General features: G+C 50.6%; 1 protein-coding gene across 7 annotated transcripts in view; it reads left to right on the forward strand.

Annotated features, from left to right (window-relative positions):
- The window catches only part of RPS6KA1 (ribosomal protein S6 kinase A1), a 36,565-nt gene extending 26,763 nt beyond the window's left edge, over nt 1-9,802 (forward strand). For 4 of the 7 annotated variants that reach the window (XM_057701157.1, XM_057701189.1, XM_057701197.1 and 1 more), the window contains 5 exons: nt 6,512-6,733; nt 6,976-7,052; nt 7,319-7,436; nt 8,357-8,494; nt 8,848-9,802. In XM_057701157.1, the coding sequence (XP_057557140.1) occupies nt 6,512-6,733; nt 6,976-7,052; nt 7,319-7,436; nt 8,357-8,494; nt 8,848-8,970 (678 nt within the window). In that variant the 3' untranslated portion in view covers nt 8,971-9,802. The remainder of the gene's footprint in view (nt 1-6,511; nt 6,734-6,975; nt 7,053-7,318; nt 7,437-8,356; nt 8,495-8,847) is intronic. The other 3 variants (XM_057701176.1, XM_057701184.1, XM_057701207.1) reach the window with 1 other exon arrangement.
- Nucleotides 9,803-10,234: the final 432 nt, after the last annotated feature.

Raw genomic sequence — 10,234 nt, forward strand, 5'->3', positions numbered from 1 at the left:
TACAGATGGGGAGTGATTTTTGAGTTAGGAAGCAGCAGGACCACTGTGGGAACTGCAAGGCTTCAGGAGGGCGAATCTGGCCATGGGTTTGGCTGTTAGGACAGAGGAAGTGGATGTAGGAGGAAATGCTTCTGGAAACACAGCAGGTGCTACAGAAGAGTTGTGTGTCTGAACTGTAGGACTTGGTCTTATCATAGCACAAGGCAGAGCTAGAAAAGGTCCTTATAGGGTATCAGAGCCAAAAACAGAGTCAGCATGAGTTTCTCTCTGGATGCGATGATGTTTTAGGGTACTTCCGGTCAGACAGTGTGAGAGTTAAGGATGCAGGCTCTGGAATTAGACTGTGTCCAAGTCCTTTGTGTGAGGCTGGGAAAACCTCTCACCTCTCTGAGCTTTTTCCTCATCTGAAAATTCATGATAACAAGAGCTGCCCCCTCACAGGTGGATGAGGGATAAAGCGAGGTGCTGTGCTGCAGAAGCACCACAGTCCAGCGCAGGCCCCTGGAAAAGCACGTAAACATTAGGGGAAATAGGACCGGATCATTGCTATGCCTTTTTTTTTTTGTATTTAATTTTATTTATTTATTTTTTAGATTTTTATTGGAGTAAAGTTGATTTAACTATGCCTTTTTTTTAAACATTAACTTTTTAGTATGAAAAATTTCAAACATATACAAAAACTACAAGCATAGTATAATGAACACCCAGATACCAGATTCAAGAATCGTCAAGATTTTTACCCTCCACCCTCGTTTCTTCCTTCCATCTCCTCCGTCTTTCTCCCTCTTTCTATTTCTTACTTTTTTGTTGTCACTGAAGTATTTTGTCCCAACTTTTTATTGAGGAAAAAGTTCAGACCTATAGAAAAGTTAAAAGAGTAGTACAAGCAAAAAGATTTCCCTTTTATATTTACTACATCTTAATAGTTGGCCACATTTGCTTTATCTCTCTCTTTTTCTTTCTTTGTCTCTGTCTGTATACAAGTGTGTGTGTGTGTGTGTGTGTGTGTGTGTGTGTGTGTATTTACTTATTTATTTATTTATTTTAGGGCACATCTAAAAGAAAGTTCCAGACATTATGACACTTGGCCCATAAACACCTATAATTAAAGTATTTTAAAACCTATCTCAGCCTTCACATCGTCTTAGTTGTATATCTACAACTCTAAAAAAGGCAAACATTTTCTTTCACAACTAACGAAACTAACAATTACTTGTTCTCCCATAGTACCCAGTCAATAGCACATTTCTCCTATTGTCCTTTCAAAAATATTTTCCTGTGATTGGTTTATTGGAATCACAGTCTCTGCAAGGTCCACCCCTTTCATTCGCTTGTTATACCCCTTAAGTCACTTTTATAAAACTGAGATGAAATTTGCATACAGTAGATCTTAAGTGTACAGTGAGCTTTGTTCAGTGTGTGCATCCGTAGTAAAACCTCCCTTTTGGATGCCACTGACTTGTTGAAAAGAGCAGTTCTGTGAAACGTCCCTCATTCTGAATGTATCTTATTGCTTCCTTATGGCATCATTTTAATTGTTTCTCTATTGCCTATATTTCCTATAAACGGCAAGGTGCTCCTAAGTAGTTTTTTGTTTGTTTGTTTGTTTGTTTGTTTGGCTGCATCAGGTCTTAGTTGCGGCATGCAGGACCTTTTGTTGTGGCACCCAGGCTTTTTCTCTAGTCGTGGCACGTGGGCTCCAGAGCACGTGGGCTCAGTTGTTGTGGCGTGTGGGCTTAGTTGCCCCACGGCATGGGGGAATCTTAGTTCCCCGACCAGGAGTCGAACCGGCGTCCCCTGCATTGCAGGACGGATTCTTAACCACTGGGCCACCAAGGAAGTCCCAAGGTGTTCCTACGTCTTAATTAGATTTAGCTTTAACTTCTTTTGGGGAGCAGGGAGTCAAAAAGCACACCGTGGGAGGTGCAGTGTACTTCACACAGCATCACGTCTGCAAGCCAGTGTCTCGCTGCCCCCATCAGTCATCCGTCGCGTCGGTGGTCACAGTCTGGGGATGGGTGGCGGGTGGCTGGGCCTGAGGTGTGTCGTGAAGATCCTCTCCATCCCTCCATGCAGTGGTTCCAGTCTTTCAGGACCTTTGGCTGAGTCAATCATTTCATCAGGGTTCACAGAAATAACAATGTCTGATTCTGTCTAACTTATCAGGGGATATTCTTTTGTGAAAAAGAACTTTACCTCATAACCAGAGCTTCAGTTTGGTTACCGCATGTACTGTTGATGGTCATGTTTGAAGTGGTTTTGTTTTTTGAAATGGGCAGTGCAAACAGACTGATATGGAAATATGTCAGGTCAGACAGTAAATGTGCTTTCTTTTCCTGTTTTGTTTTTGCGTGAGTACTAGCTAATGTTACTCAAAGAAGGTTTAGAAGACAGAGCTGAAACAGCAAGTTTCCAGCAGGCCACCTAAAGCTCAGAGCAGGGAAGGGCTTTTTTTTCCCCCCACTCAACACAGCTTGCGGGGTCTTAGTTCCTCGATCAGGAAGTGAACCCACGCCCTCAGTAATGAAGGCTCGGAGTCCTAACCACGGGACCGCCAGGGAACTCCCCAAGGAAGAACTTTCTAGAATGGGAGCTGCTTCCAAAAGTAGTGAGCCCCTCCATGAGGGGTAGATGAGTTCTGAGTACAGACATCCACTAGGTGGTGGTGTCATGGGAGAATATTGTTTCTTACCCAAAGAAAATCTTTGGAATTTTGGAAATCTGTGGGTCTAAAGTTTCTGGCCCTTTCCAGATACCAAGGGCAGATGATGAGGAAATGGGAAGCTCTTGTGGAGGTATGTGGAGGGAGATTCTCTAGGCCGAATACACTTTGGCAGCATCTGTGGTCTAGAAGCTGGGAATCTCATAAAAGCTGAGGAATGGGAAGGGGGTGACCAGGAGCAGGGACCACTGGAACCTCCTGTTTGCTTTAATGTTATCTTCTTATCTTTATCTTTAAATATCGGATAAATACAAATCATCATGTATAAGTCAATAAACCTTCAAAAAGTGAATACACCTGCATAACCAGCACCCAGATCAAGAACTGAAGGATTTCCAGTTCCCTTCAACCCTCTCAAGCTCCTTCCAGTCCTTTCCCCCTCCCTGAGGATAACCATTCCAAGCGGACTTCTAATTTTATATAAATGTACTCTTTCACATCCGACCTCTGGCACTCAACACTCTCTCCGAGATCCATCCACGATGTTATGTGGCTGCAGTTCACTCATTCTCATTGCTCTGTGGTTTCTGCTATATGAACAGACCACAATTTGACTGTCCTTTCTACCATTTATGGACATGGGGTTGTTACCAGTTTTTTGACTCTGACAAATAACGCTGCCATGACATTCTTGCACTTGTCTTTCGTGAACACTTGTCCATTTTAACGCTGGGTGTAAACCTAACAGTGGAATTACTGGGTCATAGTGCAGTGTATGTTCATCTTTAGTAGATGTTGCCAGTTTTCCAAAGTTGTTTTACCTATTTATAGTCCCTCCAGAAGCATGTAAGAGTTCTGGTGCTCGCCAACACTTGGTATTGTCCGTCTTTTTAATCATAGCCATTCTGGGAGATGAGGAGTGGTGTCTCATAGTGGTTTTAACTTGCATTTTCCTGATGACTGGTGAAGTTGAGCACCTCTTTGTGGATTTATTGCCATTTGGACAGCCTCTTTTAAGGAATGTCCGTTCAGTTCTTTTGTCCATTTAAAGACATTGGGTTGTCTGCCTTTTTCATCTTATTTTGCAAGAGTTCTTTGTTTAATACATGGAGCCCTTTCAGGTCTCTAGCTTCCCTCATGTTGTTTCTGTAAGGGCCTCAGCATGCCGGGGACAGCCTGTCTGAGAACTCAGTAGGGCTTCACACTTTGACGTCTCTGTTTAACCAGATGATTTATGTAGAACTCCACCCTTTGTGTGTGTGTGTGTGGCTGGTCACAGGCGCCCTAATGCCCATCCTCCGATGATGCTGGTGGTGACAGAGGTGCTGCTGCTGCTGGCAGCCAGCACCACAGCGCTTTCCACGGGCCAGACGGATTCCAGGCCCTTTACACATGAGCTCATTTAACTGTTCTAACGAACGGTTAAATGAAGAAGGTGTTCATATTATTTTGCCCATTTTATAAGTGAGAGAACTGAGGCTCTGGGAGCTTAAGTAAAAGTCTCATAGTTAAACTGGCTCCGGAGTCTGTGCTCCTAACTTACGTGGGATCAGATGCTGCTTTGGACAGCATCTGTCCCCTCATTTTCCTGCCCTTCTTTTCCTCTAATTTTTAAGGGCTTCTGAAGAAGCACTCACTGTATCTTAATGTCCAGCATGATGGTGGGGTTCAGCCTCAGGGAGTGCTGGGGCTACTGTGACAGCAGCTGCCATCTTCCAAGCCCTGTGCTAAATATTTCTCGTATATAATGCATATGCTCCTTCCTGTAACCCTGTGGGCTGAGCACTCATCAGTCCCATTTTACAGGTGAGAAAACCAAGGGCTAGAGAGGTTAAGTGACGCATCAAGATCACACAGCTACTGTTGGTAAACCCAGGATTCACACTCTGGCCCGTCTGCCTCCTGACTGAGATCACAACTCTGCCAGAGCCACAGCCTGCTAACTCAGTGGCTGTGTTTGGCCTGCACAGTGAGGGTGTTTTCTTGCTTGGGATTTGGTTTGGTTTGGTTTGGTTTGGTAATTTGACTGCTTTTGAGACCTGGGCCTGAGTTGCTGCGTGGTGACTGTCAGCTGGAGTGAGTAGCAGCTGCCCCTTAAGCCTGTTGGCCTTGGCTCCACAGGGACTATGCAGGGACCATCTCATAATGCCAACAAACCTGTGAGACTCCGTGGATCTAACCTGAAAGGTCTCTGCGTGTTTCAGAGGTGTGATTCATTCACTCACGGCACAGAGTTCGCGTAGCACCTGCTCTGGGCGAGTCCCTGTGCTGGGTGCTGGGGATGAGAGGTGTTCCACAGATAGATATGGCTATTTATGGTGAAGGAGCCCCCACTGGCCTGAGCTCAGGGTGCTTGAGGGATATGGTGGTCAGTGAGGCTGGAACGGACAGCTGAGCCTTCCACACCAGGATGGGGACTTCAGGCTTTATCTTGCAAGTAGTAGGGAGCCATTGAAAGTTGTCTGTGCTCAGGGAGGTACCATGAGCTCATGGGAGGAGGAGAAGGAGGGTGAGAGTGAATTTACTATGTGATATGTTGGGTTTGAGGATCTATGGGACGTTCAGGGGCTGCCATCTGGTAAGCAGCCATATAAGCCTGGACTCAGGAAAGTCCTGCGTTAGTGTCAGAGACCCGAGAGTTGCTGATAATTAGGTGATAGAGGAGTAATTATGAATAGAACCATGCAGAGGCAGAGGGGTGGATGAAAAGTAAATGGAGTGGTTTAGCCCCCTCAGGTTACAGATGGGCATATGGGGCCAGAGGAAAGTCATTTGCTTAAGGCCTCAATAGTAAGTATCATTCATCCATTCATTCATCAGATATTTATTGAATACCTCCTATGTGCTGGGAACTATTCTAAATGCTGGGATGCAGCAGTGAGCAAAACACCCATGGAGCTTACATTCCAGTGAGTAGGTTCAGAAGACAATTAAGTAAATATCCAGTGGTGGTAAATGCTGTGGATGAAGACAAAGCACAATGAGGAGACTGAGGAGTACTGGTCTGTGATTGCTGTTTTGTATGGAATGGTCCAAGGAAGGCCTCACTGATAAGGTGACATTTGAGCTGAAATCTGAAAGAAGTAAGAGGATGAGCCACACAGATGCCTGAGGGAGGAATATTCCAGAAAGAGGGAACAGCAAGTGCAAAGGCCCTGAGGCAGGAGTGTGCTTGGCACGTTGAAGGAAGAGCAGAGAGGCTGGTGTGGCCAAAGCCAACTGAGCAAAGAGGAGAGTGCTAGAGGACCAGAGAGTGCAAGTGATGTGGTTGGGGGGCAGGGGAGAGATGAGCTGGGGCCACCAGGCCATTGTAAAGGCTTTTCCTCTTAAGAGGGGAAGCTTTGGAGATGACATGATCTGATTTACATTTAACAGGATCACTCTGGCTGCTCTGTTTAGAATAGGATGTAGGAGGTGAGGTCAGAAGCAGGGAGACCAGTTAGGAAGTTGTTGCCGTAATCCAGGGGCGGGGTGATAGTGGCTGAGTAGAGGGGCCGAGAAGTACTTGGGCTCTGGATATATTTTAATGGTAGAGCCATCAGAACTTGCTGATGGATTGATTGAGGAATGCGATAAAAAAAGAGGAATTGGGAATGACTCTTAAGAGTTTTGGCCCAAGTAATGGGAAGGATGGAGTTGCCATTAGGTAAGATTGTGTGATGGGCAGATTGGAGGAGTTCACTGTGGACGGTGAAGTTAGAACCGCCTTACAGACATTGGCTCAGAGGTTTCAAATCGGCAATACCCGCAGCACTAAGGCCCCTTTGCAGCCCCTCCCCCTCCTTTCAGATTCTGGGTCCTTCTGCCCCCCTCTCTGGGCCCATCTTCTAACTCTCCCATCCCCGGCAGTTGACTGGGCCACTGGCAGCCTGCCCACATGGAGAACTGACGCAGGCCCTCTGCCCCCAGGTGGTGCACAGGGACCTCAAGCCCAGCAACATCCTGTACGTGGACGAGTCTGGGAATCCCGAGTGCCTGCGCATCTGCGACTTTGGCTTCGCCAAGCAGCTGCGGGCTGAGAATGGGCTCCTCATGACACCTTGCTACACTGCCAACTTCGTGGCACCCGAGGTGAGTAGCCCGGCCTCCTCGGCTGTGAGAGCCAGGGCGCCTGGCACCGGGGGCCTTGTGTCCCTTCTGGAGGCCCCACGCTGTCCGGAAGCCCAGTCTGCGTGGCCTTGGCCCGGGCGCCCACGGAGGATCAGCCATGCCTGGGACCCTTGTCCTGCCCTTTGGGGCGTAGCAGGCAAGCACATGGGGCCACTCGCCGCTGCCCCTCAGACCAGGCCCCTCCCCGCCTGCCTTCCTGCCAGGTGCTGAAGCGGCAGGGCTACGATGAGGGCTGTGACATCTGGAGCCTGGGCGTTCTGCTCTACACCATGCTGGCGGGGTGAGTGCCCCTCTGGCCTGCGCCCCTCTGCCCCCGGCCCCTTGCTCCAGCCCTAGTGTACAGGCTGGGGTGGTGCTTGTCTGTTGGGAGAGACTCAGCCCTGCCTCAGGAAGGCCTGAAAACAGGGACATGGCTCCACCTTGAGGAGGAAGTGCCACCCTTGGGAGCACCCAGTCTGAAGGGGGAGAAACAGTCCTCCCACCCCCACCCCTGACCCCAGGATGGAGGCCAGAGGCTATTCCCAGACTGGGTGGACTTTTCTCCAGATACACTCCATTTGCCAACGGACCCAGTGACACACCAGAGGAAATCCTGACCCGGATCGGCAGTGGGAAGTTCACCCTTAGTGGGGGAAATTGGAACACGGTTTCAGACACAGCCAAGGTAAGTCTGTAAGGCCTGGACCCTGCACATTTAGGGGTGGGGAGAGAAGGTCCCATCCCAGGGCTTCTCCGCATTTCATGAGCAGGTGATCCGCAGCCTCATTTCTCCAAGTGGAATGTATGTCCCACAAATCTCTGTTGCCATATTTCTCCACGTGGAAGATTCCCAGGCAGACTGCCCCTCCACCAGCACCTGGTTTGGACCACTTGGTGATCATTCACTGGCCCTTCCCGTATTCTGGGCCCTCTAGGGGAACATTGTCACAGCGCCTGCCTTGGGGGGAATCTTAGTGTGAGGCTAGAGACAAGCTTGCACACAAGGAACCGAAATGCCAGGTGCTGAGAGGCAGGCCCTCCTTCCTCGTCGGGGGTGCAGGCAGTGGAGACACGAGCAGAGCTACAGGCCACCGAGCAGGGAGACCTTCTCAGAGGAGGGAACGTCTGAGCTTTCGATATGAGCCACGGGTTCCAGTCCCGGGAACCTCCGTGTCAGACACTGGGTTGAGCCCTTAATGAAGAGTACCACCTCACAGTAACCTTATGAGTCAGGTTATCCTGTTTCTCAGAGGGGAAACTGAGGCTCAGAGGGTTGAAGTAACTTGCCCAGGATATGCAGCTGATGAGCAGAAGAGTCAGGTTTTCAACCTGCCCGATCCCAACCTTAGCTTCTGCCCACCTTCCTGCATGGCTTCTAGAAGCCGAAAGAGAAAGGAAGGGGCCTTCCAGGAAGAAGTCCCGAAGAAGGGCACATGCTCAGGGAGGCCCTGGAGCGTGTGGAAAGTGGATCACGGGGGGCCGCCGCAAGGGTCCAGGCTGGAGATGGCAGGATGTGGCTGCCTTAGCCAGTCCCCATCGGCCAGACCCAGCTGTCTGCTCCCCTGCGAGCCCCTCCCACCAACCCCTTGCCTGCTGTTCCCCCAGGACCTGGTGTCCAAGATGCTGCATGTGGACCCCCACCAGCGCCTCACAGCTAAGCAGGTCCTGCAGCACCCATGGATCACCCAGAAAGACAAGCTTCCCCAGAGCCAGCTATCCCACCAGGACCTGCAGCTTGTGAAGGTACAGCCACCCCAGGCTGCCAGACCTCTGGGGGCCCAAGGCAAGGTTCCATGGACAAGGACTTGTGGTGGCAGAGCCAGGAGATGCCACGTGTGTCTCTCCCCAGGGGGCCCCAGGCTGACATGCAGGGGCGTTGACAGTGTGCTCACAGCCCCCCATCCTCTGGGGGGCACAGCCCCTGACCTCTGAAGCTTCCAGTCTGATGGAGGAGGCAGGACTGATGACCGTGAAGAGCCACCAAGGAGGGATTAACGGGGGCCTGGGTGGGCTGTGGAGCACTGGGAGGGGCTGACCTGGCCCTGGAGCACATGCTCCGCCCACCATTGTGAACTGACGCCCACCTTCTCTCTCAGGGAGCCATGGCAGCTACATACTCCGCACTCAACAGCTCCAAGCCCACCCCTCAGCTGAAGCCCATCGAGTCGTCTATCCTGGCCCAACGGCGGGTGAGGAAGCTGCCGTCCACCACCCTGTGAGGGGCCAGAGCATCCAGGCCGCAGAGCCGTGCGAGCTCGATGGAGACAGCATACTTCCCAGAGGGAGCAGGCCTGAGTCACAGCGCCAGAGGGAACGGAGCCAAGCAGCCCAGGAAGCAGCCAGCCCAGATCACCCCAGGGAGGGTGTGAGAAGTGCCTTCTTCCCCAGGACGGACTCTTCTCGGCTCAGGCTCTGCTGGTTGAAATCGATTCACTGTACAAACTCTTATGTTTTTTTAAGGAAAAAAATGGCATCAACCACCATGGATTTTTGCAAGATCCATTTGCCTTTCTGGGAGCAGAAACAGCCAGTTCAGCCCCAAGAGGGGCACTGAGTCACACTAGGGCTGTCTGTGGCTGAGACTCCTTAGAGCAGCTTTAGGGTCCCCCCAGGGGAAGCCCTGCGGTTGGCCATCTGTAGCCATCTGCACCCACCTCCAGGGCAGTCCAGTGTCACCTTCCAGAGCCCTTGGCTGTTTAGCGGAACTTGCTCTATCCCCATCAGCTCTTTTTCTGTTCTATTCTGCTGAGGGATCTGGAACCACTTCCTGCTAGAGGAGAGGACCGAGGCCCCGTGGCTCCCAGCTCCAGGCACCAGCATCCACATTGGCCCCACCACTGGGGTCCCCTACAGTCAGATTGGGCAGCCCCTGAGGGAGCATCTGGAAAGCACTTTTTGGCTGACTTCTGTTGGAGTCTGCCACAGGACAGAGCTCATGAGAGGCCTGTGGGGCGGGCCAAGAGGGGCAGGGGCTTTTTCATTTTTTCCTCAGCTGGTAACTCAGGGTTCATCTGTCCATGGCCTTTCTAATAAACTTACAGTTGAGTTGAAGCACGCTTGCCTCCACTTGTCATCCCTGGATTTGGCCTCCCTCTGCTATTGGGTGTTGAGGACTTTGGCAGTGACAGGTAGTGGGCCAGGGCCAATTCAACAAAGGTCAGCTGCTGATGAGACATGCAGAGTTAAATTGCGGTGAGAGATGGGGTGATCAGGGAAGGCCTCTCAGGGGAGGTGACCCAGAAGCTGAGATCTGAATGATAAGAAAGGCCCAGCCAGGACCAGGAGGCAGAGGACAGGGTCAGGACAAAGGCCCCAAAGAGGAAACAGGCTGGCCATGCTCAGGGACTGGAGAGACGCGGACAAGGCTGTGGTGTGAGGGCCAGGGGTTTGCTGGAGATGAGGTTCAGATGGAAGGCAGGGGCCAGACATGCTGGGCTTTGTAGGCCAGAGTAAGGAGTTAGGATTTAATTCTAGATGTGATGC

Source organism: Hippopotamus amphibius, chromosome 1 (genome assembly GCF_030028045.1).
Source record: "Hippopotamus amphibius kiboko isolate mHipAmp2 chromosome 1, mHipAmp2.hap2, whole genome shotgun sequence".
Taxonomy (NCBI): domain Eukaryota; kingdom Metazoa; phylum Chordata; class Mammalia; order Artiodactyla; family Hippopotamidae; genus Hippopotamus; species Hippopotamus amphibius.